The sequence below is a fragment of the Heterodontus francisci genome, chromosome 1 (genome assembly GCF_036365525.1).
Source record: "Heterodontus francisci isolate sHetFra1 chromosome 1, sHetFra1.hap1, whole genome shotgun sequence".
Lineage (NCBI taxonomy): Eukaryota > Metazoa > Chordata > Chondrichthyes > Heterodontiformes > Heterodontidae > Heterodontus > Heterodontus francisci.
The window spans coordinates 77,221,668-77,243,116 of NC_090371.1; the positions used below are offsets into that span (position 1 = coordinate 77,221,668).

General features: G+C 42.7%; 1 protein-coding gene across 1 annotated transcript in view; it reads right to left on the minus strand.

Annotated features, from left to right (window-relative positions):
* Window positions 1–18,185, minus strand: part of LOC137370115 (calcium and integrin-binding family member 2-like) — a 48,027-nt gene extending 29,842 nt beyond the window's left edge. Inside the window, exons 1-2 of the mRNA XM_068032296.1 lie at window positions 18,108–18,185; window positions 2,179–2,213 (exon numbers count right to left, since the gene is read on the minus strand). Coding sequence (XP_067888397.1) covers window positions 2,179–2,213; window positions 18,108–18,158 — 86 coding nt within the window. The 5' untranslated portion in view covers window positions 18,159–18,185. The remainder of the gene's footprint in view (window positions 1–2,178; window positions 2,214–18,107) is intronic.
* Window positions 18,186–21,449: the final 3,264 nt, after the last annotated feature.

Sequence of the window (21,449 nt, forward strand, 5' to 3'; positions counted from 1 at the left end):
CTACACCTACATCATCCTTCTCCATAGTGAACACCGATGAAAAGTAATCATTTAAAACCTCACCTATGTCCTCCGGCTCCACACAAAGATTGCCACGTTGGTCCCTAATGGGCCCTACTCTTTCCCTGGTTATCCTCTTACTCTTAATATACTTATAAAATGCCTTGGGACTTTCCTTTATCTTGCCTGCCAGTGTTTTTTCATGTTCCCTCTTCGCTCTCCTAATTACTTTTTTAAGTGCCACCCTACACTTTCTATATTCCTCTAGTGCCTCCGCTGTTTTCAGATAAGGAATGAGAAATGAAGGATGCTAGCCCCGAGGTTGAGCGAGGCCTTTAACTTCGCTCTCCAGCGTTCCCTCTATTACCTTCATGCCCATAATTTGTCTCCGTGCCCACAGTCTCTGCAGTCCTATTCTCATAAGGAGCTCTGGGGGCTTTCCCTCTAGTCTACTTGCATTGCCTCTTGTTATTTACAGACATTTCCAACAAGTAAATGTAAAAAGGACATATAGTGGAAAGAGGATTGTGAGAGAACCCAAGTACCAAGAATGCTAGCCATATTTAATAGACATATGGAGTTAATAATCTTGTGCTGGTTTACTAATTGGTAAATTTAATGGGTAACACAGTCAGCTCTTTGATAAGGTGACAATACACAATCATGAGCATGCCTGTCTGTTTAGAAGGATGAACATTTCCCAAGAGTTCACTGCATTTTCCCTTTGTGATGCTGTACCAAAGTTTACATTGAAGAACAATGAAAAGCAGAATATTTTTTGAAAAGGCATGAAACTTCTAAATGTTAATGTTCAGCAGGACTTGGGTGTACTTGTACAAGGAGCACAGAAAGTTAGCGAGCAATTAGGAAGGCAAATTGCATGTTGGCATTTATTGCAAGGGGATTGGAGTACAAGAATAAGGAAGTCTTGCTACTATTGTACAGGGCTTTGGTGAGACTGTTGTGTTTTGTTTTGGCATAGCTGGGGCATTCTGGAGAAAGTCTCTGACTCAGGTTAATACTATATACACTCTCAACAAGCCTCCTAAGCCAGCATCCTGAGTGCTGCTCTCTCCTCTTCTCCAAAGCCCATCACCATGTGACTGTTACATCATCACTCTTACAGTGGGAGGTGTTGCTCTCACTGTCTCCAGCATTAACCCTTTACATCCTTATACTACAGAGACCACACCTGGAATACTGTGCACAGTTTTGATCTCCACATTTAAAGAAGGATATACTTGCATTGGAGGCAGTACGGTGAAGGTTCACTAGATTACTTCCTGGGATGAGAGAGTTGCCATATGAGGAGAAACTGAGTAAATTGGATCTATACTCTCTGGAGTTTAGAAGAATGACAGGTGATCTTGTTGAAACTTACAAGATCCTTAAGGGGCTTGACTGGGTAGACACTGAGAGGTCATTTCCCCTGGCTGGAGAATCTAGAACACGGGGGCACAGTCTCAGGATAAGTGATCAATCATTTAGGACTGAGATGAGAAATTTCTTCACTCAGAATGTTGTGAATCTTTGGAAATCTCTATCCCAGAGGGTTGTGGATGCTCCATATTTAAAGCTGAGATACAGATATTTTTTCTTTCAGGGTATCAAGGAAGATGGGGAGCGGACAGGAAAGTGGAGTTGAAGCAGAAGATCAGCCATGACCGTATTGCATGGCAGAGCAGGTTCAAGAAGCTGTATGGACTGCTTCTGCTCCTATTTTTTATGTTCTTATGAAAAAGTTTTGCAAACAACCTATTAATATGTTGTCACATGTTCCCACATTTACCTTGACAACATTGCATAACGTAAAAAATTTTCTTCATCACCTGGTCCCAGCTTTGGACTACAGATGTGACTGTGTTCATGCCTTTACTTACCATCATCCATGCTGCTCTGGCTGTAATCTTAATTGCAGGCTGACATTTTCTGCGAACAGGGCTACCATTCAGGTGGATAGTGGCAATGACTCACACATTGATGTGAGTTATGCTGATCACCATTTTCCCCATAAGGAGTTCTTGGCATTTGTTGTTACCTATTTATTTTTGTTCATTTTAAATGGTTTATACTGCCACTCTAATAAGAAGAAGAGGAATTTAACATAACTGCATATGATAACATTACTCCCAATAATTTTTAGGCATTTATGCATATGAATAACTTGCTTAGACTTACCTCAGAATTTCTTTCCTTGTGAAGACAGTACAATCCTTTAAAATAAAAAACAGCAATTTTTTAATTGTCTATTTTCTTTTAGTTGCTCATATGGAAATGTGTAAAAACTTCTAAATTATGTTTACTCCAAATCCCAAAATATTTCAGTAAGTTTTTGTAACACTAATTACTGAGAAAACTGAACATTGCACTATTGATAACACTAATTTGAACCATTTATTTGGTTCCTTAAAAGTGATCAGGTTCAGGCGTTGGGCATATTTTCCTCACATCCTTAAATATTCGCAATCAAAAAACTTCCACAGTTAAGTTTTGCCAGGGAGCACTGTATGATAAATAGCTAAAGCTGGGAAGTTTACAGAGATTCCTTAATGGAAACATAATAAAAATGTATGTCAATAATGATGTTATATTTACTTATGCTATTCATGTTATTGTATGTTTTTGTACAGTAACCAATAACACCAAAAGGATGCAGGAAAGACATAATATCTGGCTAGACATTTTGCAATAAAATCTGGCCAGATGCAGAGACCTTGGCCAAAATTTTACAACCCCCAAGGCTGTAAATGCAAGAAGAAATTTGCATTTTTATGGCACCTTTCACAAAGTCAGGACGTCCTAACTTGTTTTACGGGGGGGGGGGCGTAAAATTGAGTTGGAGCCAGGGGTGGGGTGTGTTCCCAACCCCCTCCCACCCACTGCTGCAATTTTACGCAGGGTAGTGGTGGCGAGAAACGACCTACCCGCCCCAGGCCAACAAGGCCCTTAAGTGGCCAATTAACTGGCACTGTAGGACCTCCGCCTGCTGCCACGGTTATTTTACCCTTGATGGCTACATGACCACATGGCCGCCTGGAAAATCAGGCGGCCTTCTTGCGGGCTGTTGGGGGTCCCTCCTGATCGGGCACCCGATGCCCCACAGAGGGCCAAGCCCGAAGCCCCAACTGCCCCCAATGCACATCACTCCCTTCACCTACTAACTGACCCCCCACCCCCCCAGAGCCTGACCGATTGTCCCCGCCGAGGCCCTAAAAATTTATCTTAGTTCCAGGGCCGTCCTTCATCTTGCTTGCAATGGCTTACAGTCAATGAAGTGCTTCTGTAGTATAATAACTGTTGTAAGGTAAGAAAAGCAGCAGCCAATTTGCACACAGCAAGCTCCCACAAACATCATTTTGATAACGACCAGATCATCTGTTTTAGCGATGTTTGCTGAGGGATAAATATGGCCAGGAGACCTCCCCTGCTTTCCTTCGAAATAATACTATGGGATCTTTTACATCCACCCGAAAGGGTAGATGGGGCCTCAGTGCCTCCTTCAGTCCAACACTGGAATGTCAGTCTAGATTTTGTGCTCGTGTCTCTGGAATGGTTCTGACTCAGATGCAAGAGTACTAATAGAAAAGCAAAATACTGTGGATAATGGAAACCTGAAATAAAACCAGAAAATTCTGGAAATACTCAAAAGGTAAGGCAAAATCTGTGATGAGAGAAGTAAAGTTAACCTTTCATCAGAATTGGAAAAAACTAGAGATGTAACAGGGGTTTTAAGCAAATACAGAGGCAGAGAAGGGAAGAACAAAAGGGAAGGCCTGTGATAGGGTGGAAGGCAGGAGAGATTAAATGACAGAAGGGATAATAGTACAAGGCAAAAGGAGATGATAATGGGAAAAAAAAAACAAAAGATGGGTCCAGAGGAGGCGTAAATGGGAAAGCAGAATCATCACCAACAGCTGCTGCCCGAAAGGAATAATGACAGCAGAGATTATGGTCTGAAACTGATGAACGCAGTGTTGAGTCCAGAAGGCCGTAAAGTGTCTAATTGAAAGATGAGGTGTTGTTCCTCCAGCTTATGTTGAGCTTCATTGGAACTGTGTAGGAGGCTGAGGACAGAGAGATCGGATTGGGAGTGGGAAGGAGAATTAAAATGACAGGTGACTGGAAGCTCAGAGTTATGCTTCAGACTGATCAGAAGTGTTCTGCAAAGCGATCACCCAATCAAGAGTACTAATGCTGAACCACAGCTGATACTGAAGGTAGGGTACACCAACTGGCCTCAACGTCTTTGTGTCAGGATAGGGAAAATTGGCCGGGATTCCTGCTGGAAATGAGTGTATTTGTCTTTAAATGTCATATCAGAATGGCAAAATGCAGTCTTAGTGGTTTGTTGGGCTGTGAACCACACTGGGAAATGTTTTTATCAACTGAATCATTGGAAGAGTCTCCTGAGCTGGAGCACTAGATTTTGTTCTTAGTGTGATGGAGTCTGTGGTTTGCGAGACTAGTAGAGGAGCATGTGTAAACTGCTGTCTGAACAGAGGACTTGTTGAATTCTGTTAAATGCACTGATTCTGGTTTCAAAGCTTATTTTTTTGAGACAGTCCCTAATTTAAAAGTGAAACTAAAAACTTCAGGTTTCTGGGGAAAAGCATGTGACTGGAGCTATCCAAACTCAGATTTGAAGATTGTAGAGTTGAAGCAGGCTGCAGGCTGCTTTACAGACAAGCTGTTGTGACTGGAAGCTGGTTCTGGGAGCTGGGCATTGGCAAATACAAATTGTGGCAGCTGCTTTCAGTGACTTAAAGAAATACTGGTGAATCCACACTATCAAGACTGTCATGAGCAGAACTGAGGAGGTTTGAGAAGTGACAAGACCGAAACGTTGAATAGAAGACTGCAATGCTCGCTATCAATGAGAAGGCATTAAGTTGGTGACTGCATCTTAGAAAACAGGAGCTGGAAAGCTACCTGAAGAAGTTCAGAGTTTTGGAGAACTTTGTGGCTGTTCAGTGACATATTTGTTGAGCGGACTGCCCAGTAAATCATGAGATCTATCCTTGTTGTGTCTGATAGTTATCATGTAATTTGTATTATATCTATAGACTGAACCAGAACAGCGGCAGCAGTCAGCAGGCAGACCTGGGAGGAGGCGGATCCGGAGCAGGAACTATATAAGAAAGAGCGAGGCTCGAGGCCTACACTTACCTTGGACCAGAGCAGAGTCGGCAGGCGGACCTGGAAGGAGGCGGATCCAGAGCAGGACCTGTATAAAGAGAGAGCGGGGCTCGAGGCCTACACCTACCTGAAGACTGGAGCAGCAGCAGTCAGCAGGTTCTGTGTGTGTCTCCGCGCGCTGAATTTCAAAGGAGGAAAAAAAGACTTACAGTGACGTTACGGGAAACCTGTAAGCTGATTGGCTGGGTAAGGAACAGATGTTCATGCCTGTAAATAGCTTTAAAAAATCAGGGGAGAGAAAGTTGTTTTTTAAAAAAAAACTCAAAACCTACCTTATAAGTGATAAGGTGGGTACTACTAAAGTGTGTTTTTTAATTAGTGTAATTTATTAATAATTACTAGTAATTATTACTAATTTTTTTGATATAGTATGTAGTGGTTTTTCGGGAATCAAGGTCCCCAGTGTAAATAATCTCAAATTTTTGAGTAATTTAAGGGAGTAAATTAAGGGTAAGTCACAGCAGGGCAGCTTGGCAGCATGGAGTGCTCCTCCTGTGCAATGTGGGAAGTCATGGATACTTGCAGTGTCCAGGGCGAACACCTGTGCAGGAAGTGTCTCCAGCTGCAGCTGCTCGAAATCCGCGTTTCTGATCTGGAGCGGCAGCTGGGGACATTGTGGAGCACCCGCGAGGCTGAGATCATCATGGATAGCATGTACAGGGAGGTGGTCACACCGCAGGTAAAGACTGCTCAGGCAGAAAGGGAATGGGTGACTGCTAGGCAGAGTAGAAGAACTAGGCAGGTGGTACAGGAGTCCCCTGGGTCCATCTCCCTCTCTAACAGATATTCTGCTTTGAATACTACTGGGGGAGATAGCTTCTCAGAGGAATGCAGCAAGAGCCAAGTCTGTGGCACCACGGGTAGCTCAGCTGCACAGGAGGGGAGGAAAAGAGTGGGAGAGCTATAGTGATAGGGGATTCTATCGTAAGGGGTACAGAAAGGCGTTTCTGTGGCCACAAATGCGATTCCAGGATGGTATGTTGCCTCCCTGATGCTCGGATCAAGGATGTCACTGAGCAGCTGCAGGACATTCTGAAGAGGGAGGGTGAACAGTCAGAGGTCGTGGTTCACATTGATACCAATGATATAGGTAGAAAGGGGGATGAGGTCCTGTAACAAGAATTTAGGGAGCTATGTAACAGATTAAAAAGCAGGACCTCAAAGGTTGTAATGTCTGGATTACTCCCAGTGCCACATGCTAGTGAGTACAGGAATAGGAGGATAGATCAGATGAATGCATGACTGAAGACATGGTGCAGGAGGGAGGGCTTCAGTTTCCTGGATCACTGGGTCAGTTTCTGGCAAAGGTGGGACCTGTACAAGTTGGACAGGTTGTACCTGAACCGGAACGGGACCAATATCCTTGCTGGGAGCTTTGCTAGTGCTGTTGGGTTGGGTTTAAACTAATTTGGCAGGGGGATGGGATACAGAGTGGAGGTACAGGAGGGGGTAATGCACAGCCAAATACAGAAGAGAAATTAAGTCAGTCTGGAAGGCAGAGCAAATATAGACCTGTTTAGGCACAAGTGAATAATGCAAGGTTGGATTGCATCTATTTTAACGCAAGGAGTCTTACAAGTAAGGCAGATAAATTGAGGGCATTGATCCACACTTGGGAGTATGATATTATTGCTATCACAGAGACATGGTTGAAGGAAGGGCAGGACTGGCAGGTCAATATTCCAGGATGTAGAATCTTCAGGCATGACGGGGGGACAGGGGGGCGGGGAATATAAAAGAGGAGGTGGCATTGCACTATTGATCAAGGAGTCAATTACTGTAGTAAGGAGGGATGATATCTTAGAAGGTTCCTCAAATGAGGCCATATGAGTAGAACTTAAAAACAAAAAGGGGGCAATCACTTGACTACAGGCCCTCAAACAGTCAGGGAGAGATAGAGGAGCAGATATGTTGGCAAATCTCAGAGAGGTGTAAAAATAATAGGGTAATAACAGTAGGGGATTTCAACTTCCCCAATATTAACTGGGATAGTCTTAGTGCAAAAGGCTTAAAGGGGCGGAATTCTTAAAATGCATACAGAAGAGCTTTTTGAGCCAGCACATAGAAAGTCCTACAAGAGAAGGGACGTTACTGGACCTAATCCCAGGGAATGAAACTGTACAAGTGGTGGAAGTCTCAGTAGGGGAGCATTTCGGGGATAGTTATGGAAAAGGACAAAGATGGACCGGAAATAAAGGTACTGAAATGGGGGAAGGCCGATTTCAATATGATAAAACAGGATCTGGCCAAAGTGGACTGGGTGCAGCTACTTGTAGGAAAGTCTACATCAGAACAGTGGGAGTCATTCAAAAGGGAAATAGTGAGAGTTCAGGGCCAACATGTTCCCGTAAAGGTGAAGGGTAGGACCAACAAGTCCAGGGAACCCTGGATGTCAAGGGATATAGAGGATTGGAGAAGGAAAAAAGAGGTTTATGGCAGATTCAGAGCGCTGAAAACAGCAGACACCCGAGAGGAGGAAAGAAAGTTTAGGGGGGTACTTAAAAAAAGTAATTAGGAGAGGAAAGAGGAGGCATGAAAAAACACTGACGGGCAAGATAAAGGAAAATCCCAAGGCATTTTATAAGTATATTAAGGGCAAGAGGATAACCAGGGAAAGAGTAAGGCCCATTAGGGACCATAGTGGCAATCTGTGTGTGGAGCCGGAGGACGTAGGTGAGGTTCTAAATGATTATTTTTCATCTGTGTTCACTATGGAGAAAGACGATATAGGTGTAGAGATCGGGGAGGGGGATTGTGATAAACTCGAACAAATTAGCATTGAAAGGGAGGAGGTATTTGCGGTTTTAGCAGGCTTAAAAGCGGATAAATCCCCAGGCCCAGATGAGATGTATCCCAGGCTGTTATGTGTGGCAAGGGAGGAGATAGCAGGGGCTCTGACACAAATTTTCAAATCCTCTCTGGCCACAGGAGAGGTGTCAGAGGACTGGAGGTCAGCGAATGTGGTACCATTATTCAAGAAGGGTAGCAGGGATAAACCAGGTGATTACAGGCCAGTGAGTCTAACATCAGTGATAGGGAAACTATTGGAAAAAAATTCTGAGGGACAGGATTAATCTCCACTTGGAGGGGCAGGGATTAATCAAGGATAGTAAGCATGGTTTTGTCAGGAGGAGATCGTGTCTAACAAACTTGATTGAATTTTTCGAGGCGGTGACGAGAGGTGTAGATGAGGGTAAAAGCAGTTGATGTAATCTACATGGATTTCAGTAAGGCTTTTGATAAGGTCCCGCATGGGAGATTGGTTAAGACGGTAAGAGCCCATGGGATCCAGGGCAATTTGGCAAATTGGAACCAAAATTGTCTTAGTTGCAGGAAGCAGAGGGTGATGGTAGAGGGTTGTTTCTGCGAGTGGAAGCCTGTGACCAGTGGTGTACTGCAGGGATCGGTGCTGGGACCCTTGCTGTTTGTAGTGTACATTAATGATTTAGACGTGAATATAGGAGGTATGATCAGTAAGTTCGCAGATGACACGAAAACTGGCGATGTTGTAAATAGTGAGGAGGAAAGCCTTAGATTACAGGATGATATATATGGGCTGGTAAAATGGGCAGAGCTGTGGCAAATGGAATTTAATCCTGAGAAGTGTGAGGTGATGCATTTTGGGAGGACTAACAAGGCAAGGGAATATACAAAGGATGGTAGGACCCTAAGAAGTACAGAGGGTCAGAGGGACCTTGGTGTACTTGTCCATAGATCACTGAAGGCAGCAGCACAGGTAGATAAGGTGATTAGGAAGGCATATGGGATACTTGCCTTTATTAGCCGAGGCATAGAATATAAGAGCAGGGAGGTTATGATGGAGCTGTATAAAACGCTAGTTAGGCCACAGCTGGAGTACTGTGTACAGTTCTGGTCACCACACTATAGGAAGGATGTGATTGCACTGGACGGGGTGCAGAAGGGATTCACAGGATGTTGCCTGGGCTGGTGCATTTCAGCTATGAAGAGACACTGGATAGGCTAGGGTTGTTTTCCTATGAGCAGAGAAGGCTGAGGAGGGGACCTGATTGAGGTATACAAAATTATGAGGGGCATAGATAGGATGAATAGGCAGAAACTTTTTCCCTTAGTGGAGGTGTCAATAACCAGGGGGCATAGCTTTAAGGTAAGTGGCAGGAGGTTTGCAGGCGATTTGAGAAAAAAAGCTTTCACCCAGAGGGTGATTGGAATCTGGAACACACTGCCTGAAGGGTAGAGGCAGGAACCCTCACAACATTTAAGAAGTATTTAGATGAGCACCTGAAATGCCATAGTATGCAAAGCTACGGGCCAAGTGCTGGAAAATGGGATTAGAATAGATAGGTGCTTGATGGCCGGCACAGACACGATGGGCCGAAGGGTCTGTTTCTGTGCAGTATAACTCTATGGCTCTATGACTGTGATTTGACTGTTAATTCAGGTTTAATTTATGTTGATTTTGATTTGATAAAGTAAAATTTATTAACGTGAAAACTTGTCCATTTGTTTTTCTTTATTGGGGTCGGTTGGTAAATTCAGTTCTTTTGGTTTGTTGATTTCCACAGGGATCCTAACATTTGCCATTCTTAATCTGTGGCCTGTGCCACAAATTCCAGGATTACCAGTAGCTGGCAGCACAGAATAAAGCTCAGTACCATTTGTAAATAATATGTGCAATTCGGATTATTTTCTAGCTTGCTAACTCAACATAGATAAGACAGGTCTGAATGGATAAATGTCATAACAGGGGTTGGGGGGAGTGAATTTTATGCTGACATTGGGGGAAATCAATGCCGAGATCCCCATGTCGCCTTTTTCCTGGAAGGCTGGCCGAAGTTAGTGCCAATCAGACACTTAAGTGAACAATGGTGGGCCTTCCATAGGATTTAGGATCCAGAACGTCCTGCCCTTGGAGAGCTGCCAGCCAATCAGAGGCCGGAACCTGCAGCACCACCGTGGATGCGGTGGCTACTGCTGGAGATGACTGTCCTGGAGGCTGAGGATCATCACTGGACCCAGGCATCAGGTAGGTCAGGGCAGGAGGACTCTTGCGGAGTGCGGGCCATGGTGGGAAAGGGTCAGCAGCAAGGGCAGGGGGTTGTCCCTCAGCAGGGCCTCCCATTCCCAATAGCGTGTCCCTCATTCAGGCACTAAGTGCCTTTGAACGAGGGACATCTCTCCGGAGCCAGGAAGCAGCCTGCACAGTTGTTTGTGCCATGCTTCCCGTGTGGCATCAGGGCCACCCGCCACATGGGTAATTGCAGCTGCGGTGGGAAGAGGCCCTTAATGGGGGTAAATTACCCAGTTAACGACCTCAATTGGCAGCGGGGTGGGAAGGCCATTCACAGGCCTTCCTGTCCGGGACTAAATTTCGGTGGAGGAACTGCCCCCGCCACCATCCCACCCAATTTTATGCTCTCCCCGCCTCCAAACCTGCCATGGGGGAGAGCATAAAATTTCCCCCCACATGTACCAATTTGCTAACTGAGCCACTAAGGATGAGTTCCATTAGAGCATTAATGTAAACAAAAATCTAAAAATGTCTGAAAATGATCATTTTTCAAATATGACTTGATGAGCAATATTGTTTAAAATTACATTTTAGATATATTCAATTTAGCTGGGAGAGCCATTCCAGCTTTAAGGAGCTTAAGTGCATTTTGCCCGTAATGCATTAGGTCTTACCCATCAATTGAGTTTGCCATCAAAATATTGTTTGCTGAGGTTGCTCACTGTCCATTAATGCTGACAGTAAAGTGTTCGGCATTATCCTGTAATGTGGCATTCTCGTTCATTAGATCAGCCAAAGAATTCTGTATTGTGCATAGGTGAAGTTATTTGTAAACTCTTTGAAGAAAAGTTGTTGATAGCCCAGAATTTGCTGAGAAAATAATGGTGAGTTTATGGCACTTGCCATTATTAGTGCACAAACAACCTAGCAATTTGTGGTAATGAAGAAATACTCTGCGAGTTATGAATTGCCAAAAGTTGAGGACTATTTGCATTGATCCCCAATTAGCCACGCAAAAATAGGAGCATCCCATGAATTTCAAGAACCTGCTGGATTTGAGGCATAAATACAAATTCAATTCAGCACAGAAAGTTAAGGCTGGTATTTAACAATGTAAGGATCATTTTCATGATGCGATTTATATTCCTGTAAAGCCACTCAACGTCTCCACTCCAAAAAAGGAACAATTGAAACAGTGAACTCTCACTCCTACAGGTAGTAAATTGATCCTAGAATTGAAAAAAATTTACAATTTAAAATTGTTAACGTTTTTTTTCTTACGTTTTCTTTCTGTCTTTTTTCTCTCTTATAATTCAATCTTTCTTTCGCTCACTTTGGCTCCAATATTTACTGGGGGGGTGGGGGGGTAGGGTGGTGTGGGTGCAGGGAAAGGAGAAAACTGCTGGTGGAATGTGCCAAGGCCGGGGACACAAAGGTCCTGTTGAATTTGTGCCAAAACCTTATTCTAATTTTCTTCTTCCATTTCCCATCTAACAGCCAACCAAAAGAACAGGTTGGCCAGCTGCTGGGTGGGAAAACCAGCAACAGGGGTTGCAGTTAGAGAGCTTTGGCCCTTGTTAATCAGTGCTGTGGAGAGGCTAGCTGCAAAAGTTACCACCATGAAATAGGTGGCAGGCGCACACGCAGTGGGTTGGGGGGGGGGGGGGGTGGGGGTCACGTTTCCTGTTTTATCATGTTTAACATTTCCTAAGACCTTCTCCCATCTGTCATGGTGGGGAAGGGTGTTATTATCCAGGCCTTTATTTCTCTTGCTGTATCTAATTTGACTCTAATTCACTCTATTTCCGTCTCCTTTGTTCCTCTATTTCTTCCTCTATTATTAAGTTTAAATCATTAAGGAGATGGTCTATCGATCCCATTATTCATCTGCTTGATTTGTTTCTCAGGCCAGATCAGGAAGGAAAAATTAGTGTTTCCAAAAGTAGGGAATCAACAGGTGGTATGGGAGGGAAGTTCATGGGAATATAATCATGCACAGACTCTGGATGAAGTGGGCTTGGTGGTCTGAATAGCTTTTATCACTTTGGATTACCTTTGTTTTTAACCCTTTGTTATAACTGGCATCTGTTCCTCCTCCACCTCTCACTGCCAATTCCTACCCACCCTTTGTCCCTTTTGTCCACCATACAATAAATATACTTCCTAATGAAAATTATGCATAGTGCATGCATGTGTGTCTATGAATATATATATATATATATAAAATACACACATATATAAATGTACATGCACATGCATACACAAAAACATATGCAAATTACAAAAAAAACAACAGAAATAAGTAAATATTTCCAGTTTGTCTCATACTAATCACACACACCTTTTCTATTTTACTTAATTACAATCATATCTCAATAATAGCTATTTTCAGATGAATGCACAGTTATACACCATTGATAATGCTCTGTTATTTATAAAACTTTTATCCAAGACTACATTTTTCATGAAGGATTTAACACAGTAGTAATGTGTTGACTGAAGACACAATTTACGACAATCAATTATCAGGAAGTAGATCCCATTTGGATAAGCTAGACAGTCATTTTCCACATTACTTTGGAAAGGCATTAAACACAGATACTTCAAATCTGATTTGAAGTAGGTTTTCAATATAAAAACAGAAAATGCTGGAAATACATAGCAGATCTGGCAGGATCTGTGGGGAGTGAAACAGAGTTAATCAGTTCTGATGAAAGGTCACAGACCTGAAGCGTTAACACTGTTTCGCTCACCACAGATGTTGCCACACCTGCTGAGTATTTCCAGCATTTTCTTTCAGATTTTCAGCATCTGCAGTATTTTGCTTTGTTTTAATATAGCCAGTGTTAATCTAATACTTTCCATGTTTTATATTTTATACCTTAAATATAACTGGACTGTGAACCTTAAAAGAATAGGAACATGTTATTATTAACATTGACTTTTAGTGCAAGCTTCCTAAAATAATTACATCATTTGGTGGCGGGAATCTTAAAACTGACTGTCCACATATAACGGTGAACATTTTATTGTAGTTAGATTTATAATCTTCCACAGGATATAAGTGTGTGAAATAGGTCTGAATATTACATAAAATTAATGCACAAGATATATCCTGAGATAGTTATTTTTAATTCTTAAATAATAAATAATTTCCCTGCATCAAGAGAAAAAGGGATGGATAGAGAGAGGATAAAAATAACTTTCTATTTAGCAAAGATTCAAAAGTAAATAACTTAAATGATAATCAATAAATGTAATAAAATGAAGTAATAAAATCTATAATTGTTGGAGATCTGAAATAAAAACAGAAATTATTAGCATTTCTAATTTCTTTGGGCAGCAGAAGCCCCTTTACAGGATTGACCAGAACAATTGTGCTCCCATCTCCTCTTTTTATTAAATGGCAAATTAAATAACAAAAAGAGGTAAGAATGGAATGTACACCAAAATTTCCCTAATGTTAGAAGTGTTTTTTGCATTGCACAGGCGGAGGAGATATATTTTTAGTACAATGAACATGGAGAGAATTTAACTCAATTTTTGTGTTGGTTTATTTGTGCGGTTGGTGATTATCGGCACTGACAATAACTGTGAGAATCCTCTTCCATCTCTTTCATGAAAGACAATTATCACATGGCTGTATTAATGAGACTTTGTCATTACTGCAGGTTTATTGATAAATAGTTTATCCATGATTACTGGGAAATGCTAGTGTCATGCTAGGCCCCCACCTGACAAGAATGAGGCACATTAATTTTGTCATGAACATTGATTTTAAACTGTTACTGGAGTGAAGAAAGGACTTGTTAAAAAGATCAGCCGTGGATGGAAAAGACATTTGCATATTAACAGACAGTGTTTGGAAGGACAAAGCAGCCATTCCCTGACACATTCAACCCAAAATGGACTTTTGATCACCAGACATTGAAGGTGGGGGAACACACATTCCAGGTTGACTGGTAAGATGGCTGAATACACAAACGGACATGGGCAAACCAGCTAGTCACATGACTAACATGCTGGGCAACCTGAGGTTTTTGAATTTGTATGAACAGTTTGGGAAAAAAGTAGAATGTTCCTGGACTGAGAAGATCTCTCCTGGCTGGCTTGCCACAGCCTCTCCTGTATGTCTGCTCCGATCTCCTTCTCACAAGCCTCTGAATTGAATGAAGACACATGAACCCCAAGAGAGAATAGTCTCATACAGCGAACAAGGTTTTAGAAGAACACTGAGCCCCAATGAAAAGCAAGATCAATCAAGGACTCTACAGTGAGCTCGAAGAACTGTAACACAAAAAACCTCCTCAGATATTGCCTCACACTTTTCCACTTAATTTCTTCTGTTTTCTTTCTGTCTCTATCTGCATGTGTGTATCGTGTGTGCATACTAGCGTGGGCGCGTCGTGTATCCGTAGGTGTCAACCGAATTAGAGTTTAGGTTTAAGTTTAATAAATTTCATAAACCTGAGAAAGCCTGTTTGTGCTGGTTTCTTTGCCTTACAATTGGAAAGCGGTGAACAAGGATTCACCAAGGGAGAGGTAAAAACACGGTGTGTTTAAAAATAAAACCCTGTTACAGTAAGACCAGGTGAAGGCTGAAAGGGAACACTAGACCTCTTTCTCACATTGTTATAACACTAGTTTGTAATATAACAGCTATTCTAAAACTAGAAATTTTTATCTAGCAGCCAACATACCTACAAACTGCATTCCAAAGAAAAACCCCAGTGAAATCTATGCTTTACACTCATACACTACATAATAAAATTAGTACTTAAATTGATCTCTTCTTCAATACCACTAACATGGCTACCCAATCACATATCTGATACTCCTTCCTCTGAACAGAACTGCAAGAATTTAAATTCTGATGAAGAGTCCTAGACAAAACATTTAACTATTTATTTCCATTTCAGGTGCTGGTTGACCTGTTGTGCGTTTCTAGCATTTTATTAATTTCAGAATCCCAGCATTTGTTCTATCTTGATAATGACTTAGCTTGGTGAAATCCACAGGCTTCTCTGGAATTGGAGACATAGGACAGAATGATGGGTCCTGAATCTTAGCAAAGGAAACTACAAAGGTATGAGGCGCAAGTTGGCCATGACGGACTGGGAAACATTACTTAAAGGGATGACGGTGGATAAGCAATGGCAAACATTTAAAGAGCGCATGGATGAACTGCAACAATTGTTTATCCCTGTCTGGCGCAAAAGTGAAACAGGAAAAGTAGCCAAACCATGGCTTACAAGGGAAATTAGAGATAGCATTAGATCCAAGGAAGAGGCATATAAAGTTGCCAGAAAAAACAACAGACCTGAGGATTGGGAGCAGTTTAGAATTCAGCAAAGGAGGACCAAGGGATTGATTAAGAAGGGGAAAAAAGAGTACGAGAGCAAGCTTGCGGGGAACATAAAAACTAACTGTAAAAGTTTCTATAGGTATGTGAAGAGAAAAAGATTGGTGAAGACAAATGTAGATCCCTTACAGTCAGAAACAGGGGAATCTATTATGGGGAACAAAGAAATGGCTGATCAACTAAATGCATACTTTGGTTCTGTCTTCACAAAGGAGGACACAAATATCATACCCGCAAGGTTGGGGAACACAGGGCTTAGTGAAAGAGTGGAACTGAAGGAAATCAGTATTAGTAGAGAAATGGTGATGGGGAAATTGAAGGCCGATAAATCCCTAGAGCCTGATGGCATTGAAGGAAGTGGCCCTAGAAATAGTGGACTCTGGAACAGTTCCTAAAGATTGGAGGGTAGCTATTTAAAAAGGGAGGTAGAGAGAAAGCAGGGAATTATAGACCAGTCAGCCTGATGTCGGCAGTGGGGAAAATTCTAGAGTCCATTATCAAAGATTTTATAGCAGAGCACTTAGAGAACAGTGGTAGAATTGGGCAGAGTCAGCATGGATTTACAAAAGGGAAATCATGCTTGCCAAATCTACCAGAATTCTTCGAGGATGTAGCTAGTAGAGTTGATGAGGGACAGCCAGTGGATGTGGTTTATTTGGACTTTCAAAAGGCTTTCGACAAAGTCCCACATAAGAGATTAGCGTGTAAAATTAAAGCACATGGGATTGGGAGTAGTGCATTGGGATGGATAGAAAATTTTTTGGCAGACAGGAAACAAAGAAAATGGGTCTTTTTCTGAATGGCAGGCAGTGACTAGTGGGGTACCGCAGGGATCGATGCTAGGACCCCAGCTATTCACAATATATATTAATGATTTAGATGAGGGAACTAAATGCAATATCTCCAAATTTGCAGATGACACAAAACTGGGTGGGAGGGTGAGTTGTGAGGAGGATGCAGAGAGGCTTCAGGGCGATTTGGACAAGTTGAGTGAGTGGGCTGATGCATGCAGATGCAGTATAATGTGGATAAATGTGAAGTTATGCACTTTGGTAGCAAAAACAAGAAGGCAGATTATTATCTGAACGGCTATAAACTGAGAGAGGAGAATATGCAGCGAGACCTGGGTGTTCTCGAACACCAGTCACTGAAGGTAAGAATTCAGGTGCAACAGGCGGTAAAAAAGGCAAATGGTATATTGGCCTTCATAGCAAGAGGATTTGAGTACAGGAGCAGGGATGTCTTGCTGAAATATTACAGGGCCTTGGTGAGGCCACACCTGGAATATTGTATGCAGTTTTGGTCTCCTTATCTGAGGAAGGATGTTCTTGCTATAGAGGGAGTGCAGCGAAGGTTTACCAGACTGATTCCTGGGATGGTGGGACTGACATATGAGGAGAGATTAAGTCGGTTAGGATTATATTTGCTGGAGTTCAGAACAGTGAGGGGGGATCTCATAGAAACCTATAAAATTCTGACAGGACTTGACAGGGTAGATGCAGGAAGGATGTTCCTGATGCTGGGGGAGTCCAGAACCAGGGGTCATAGTCTCAGGATACAGGGTAAACCTTTCAGGACTGAGATGAGGAGAAATTTCTTCATCCAGCGAGTGGTGAGCCAGTGGAATTCGCTACCACAGAAAGCAGTGAGGTCAAAACATTGTATGTTTTCAAGAAGGAATTAAATATAGCTCTTGGGTCTAAAGGGATCAAAGGATATGGGGCGAAAGCGGGAACAGGTTACTGAGTTGGATGATCAGCCATGATCATAATGAATGGTGGAACAGGCTCGAAGGGCTGAATGGCCTACTCCTGCTCCTTTTTTCTATGTTTCTATGATGCTTCTTATGCATAATCATTAGATAAATAATTAACTTACCACCCAATCATGCAATATATCATATTGCACACCTTATACTAGTGTGTAATTAAATCATTGCACCTTATATACCTTGCAAGTGGAATTCTTAGTCTTATCTATCATTTGATGCCCATACCTGATTTATGAGCCAGTTGTGGCTCAGTTGATAACATTCATGCCTCTGAGTCACAAGGTTCTGGCTTCAAGTCCTATTCTAGGACTTGGGCACAAAAATCAAATCTGGACTCCACTGTTGTACTGTTGGAGGTGGCATTTTTCTGATGAGATGTTAAACCAAGGACAACGTGCCCTCTCAGGTGGACATAAAAGATTCACTGACACTATTTTGAAGAAGAGCAGGGCTGTTATCCCTGGTGTCCTGGCCAATATTTATCCCTCAACCAACATCATAAAAACAGTTTATCTGGTGATTATCACATTGCTATTTGTGGGTGCTTGCTGTGTGCAAACCAGCTCCCGTGTTTCCTATATTACAACAGTGACTACTCTTCATTGGCTGTAAAGCACTTTGAGACATCCGATAGTCAAGAAAGGTGCTATATAAATGCAAATATTTCCTTTTTTTCAAAGACAACTCTCGTACTATAGTATTATAAATCTATACATTCACATACACTTTTATAAATGTAATATCGTACATTTACAATCTCCTCTATAAAATCTCCTCTATAGGCTTACCTGATATTCATCCAACTGTTCTTCAGTAAATACACTTTGTTTATTTCCCATTCTGGATGTAAGTCCTCAATTAATACCTGTTCATCTCAAATAATGTTGGAGTTCATTTTATAACTTCATATTCAAATATTTTTTAATGAAACCAACACTGAAAAGACCCAGGCAGAAATGACAGAATGATCCGCCCTTGAAAAAAGCAATTTCAGTCTAATGTTCTATTTAAGTCTGACGTGAAATACTCTGACGAACATTATACAAGTGTTTTGTAAATCAATTAGGTCAATCACAGTGTGCCAGCTGGAGATTGGCTTTCACTTTAAATATTATTTTATTGTTTATTTGGCATTTGTCTGTAATAAGTAATATTATACCAGTTACTCTTTGACCACTGCTTTTGTACTGTAAATGACAGTAGACCATTGCAGTGCTTTCAAGTGCTGGATGCTGTCAATAAAGAATTGACAGTTTGCAGTGCCACGTACTAAAGCTGACAAATGTCTGTATTTGCCAAGCAATCAAATGAGCTGAATAAAAATAAACAGAAGAGGAAAGTACTGAAGTAGCCTAGGAAGAGACTTGAAACTCTTTTATTCCAGGCCAATTTATCTTTAATGTGAAATGCAAGTCAAGGGCGAAATGCAGGAAATTACCATGGTTAAAAGGAATAGTAGAGAAGATGAGGCAAACCAGGAGGTAGTATATAGTAAGAGCTTGGGTTGTAAAACCTGTAGCGGGAAAGGAAGGCTGAGAGTCGAAGGCAAAAGGGGTAGATAGGGGAGAGGAGGAAAGTGTAAAACACAAAGTTATGGCGATCATCCAGGATACTGAAACAACCTTGTGGGACTTAGTACTTTCTGAGAATTGGCAATCCAAAAATATATATCACCTATTAACGAACTATCATAACAGTAGATAACTGTGCCAATAACCCACAGTTGTTCCACATTCCAAACTTTGTTTACTTTCAGTTTGCAGATAATTTTAACTGACAAAAATGGGTGGATTTGGATTGGTGGGAGGGTAAAATATTAAAAATTTGAAACAGGAACCCAATTACCTCAAACAAGCCCACTTCCAGTTTTAACGGATACAGGACAAGGGGTGGTTGACCATCCATTCTCCTTTTAAAGAGGCTGGTGCCTTCATTTTAACAAGATTTCTATTTTTGACCACTGTTGGCTGCGTTTCCCTGGCTTCGTAAACCCAGCAGGGTAAAGCAGGTGAAAACAGCTGGATCCATCAGCTAAGTGCCTTTACAGTACTGCTTGTAGACCAGGGGAGCAGGAATTGTACCCCCAGGCCGAAAAAGCAAACTTGCAACCACACATCACCACCTTGATCTCCCCCCATGATCACCAACTCCACCCCCCCACCCCCCGCTCCGATCACCAATTTTCCCCATGATTGCCCAACTCCAACCCTTCTTCCATCTAACCCCGAACCCCTCAATCTCCCACTCTACTCTCAGCCTTTCTACTTACCTTTTTTCCTTTAAGGCACTCCTTAAAATACCTCTTTCATTTGTCGTCTGCCCTTATATCTCCTATGTGGCTCAGTATTTCATAAAGCTCCTGAGAAGTGGCTTGAGACGGTTTACTACGTTCTTTTCTTTTGGGCCTCCTTATCTCGAGAGACAATGGATACGCGCCTGGAGGTGGTCAGTGGTTTGTGAAGCAGCGCCTGGAGTGGCTATAAAGGCCAATTCTAGAGTGACAGGCTCTTCCACAGGTGCTGCAGAGAAATTTGTTTGTCGGGGCTGTTGCACAGTTGGCTCTCCCCTTGCGCCTCTGTCATTTTTCCTGCCAACTACTAAGTCTCTTCGACTCGCCACATTTTAGCCCTGTCTTTATGGCTGCCCGCCAGCTCTGGCGAACGCTGGCAACTGACTCCCATGACTTGTGATCAATGTCACAGGATTTCATGTCGCGTTTGCAGACGTCTTTAAAGCGGAGACGTGGACGGCCGATGGGTCTGATACCAGTGGCGAGCTCGCTGTACAATGTGTCTTTGGGGATCCTGCCATCTTCCATGCGGCTCACATGGCCAAGCCATCTCAAGCGCCGCTGACTCAGTAGTGTGTACAAGCTGGGGATGTTGGCCGATTCGAGGACTTCTGTGTTGGAGATACGGTCCTGCCACCTGATGCCAAGTATTCTCCGGAGGCAGCGAAGATGGAATGAATTGAGACGTCGCTCTTGGCTGACATACGTTGTCCAGGCCTCGCTGCCATAGAGCAAGGTACTGAGGACACAGGCTTGATACACTCGGACTTTTGTGTTCCGTGTCAGTGCGCCATTTTCCCTGATGAGGACTTTCCGTACTTTGGACTTCGCTCTTAGACGGGCAAGGTTGACCAACCTGCCCCCTGATCTTGTGTGGAGGAAAATTCCTTCTTCAGAGGACTTGAACACATGTGAAAGCAGCAGGGAGAAGAAAATCCCAAAAAGTGTGGGTGCGAGAACACAGCCCTGTTTCACGCCACTCAGGATAGGAAAGGGCTCTGATGAGGAGCCACCATGTTGAATTGTGCCTTTCATATTGTCATGGAATGAGGTGATGATACTTAGTAGCTTTGGTGGACATCCGATCTTTTCTAGTAGTCTGAAGAGACCACGTCTGCTGACGAGGTCAAAGGCTTTGGTGAGATCAACGAAAGCAATGTAGAGGGGCATCTGTTGTTCACGGCATTTCTCCTGTATCTGACGAAGGGAGAACAGCATGTCAACGGTCGATCTCTCTGCACGAAAGCCACACTGTGCCTCAGGGTAGACGCGCTCGGCCAGCTTCTGGAGCCTGTTCAGAGCGACTTGAGCAAAGACTTTCCCCACTATGCTGAGCAGGGAGATTCCACGGTAGTTGTTGCAGTCACCGCGGTCACCTTTGTTTTTATAGAGGGTGATGATATTGGCATCGCGCATGTCCTGAGGTACTGCTCCCTCGTCCCAGCACAGGCATAGCAGTTCATGTAGTGCTGAGAGTATAGCAGGCTTGGCACTCTTGATTATTTCAGGGGTAATGCTGTCCTTCCCAGTTAAAGGCATTATATAAAATGCAAGTTATTGTTGTTGAAGCTGGTATGCTGTAATTGGATTGGTTAGATTTGCCCTGCTTTTTGTGGTTAGGGCATATCTTGGCATTTTTCCACATAGATAGATGCCAGTGTTAGAACTGCACTGGAATGGATAGGAAGGAGGCTCAGCCAGCCTTCCTATTCCATAACAGAATCCTTTAGGCTTTTCCTCCCTTTCAGCCCTAGGCAGGAGATTATCCCTCTCTCTCTCCTCTCAACAGAGAAAGATGTGGCATTAAGTGGTACAGTGTCCAATCTTCTGTCTATTTAAA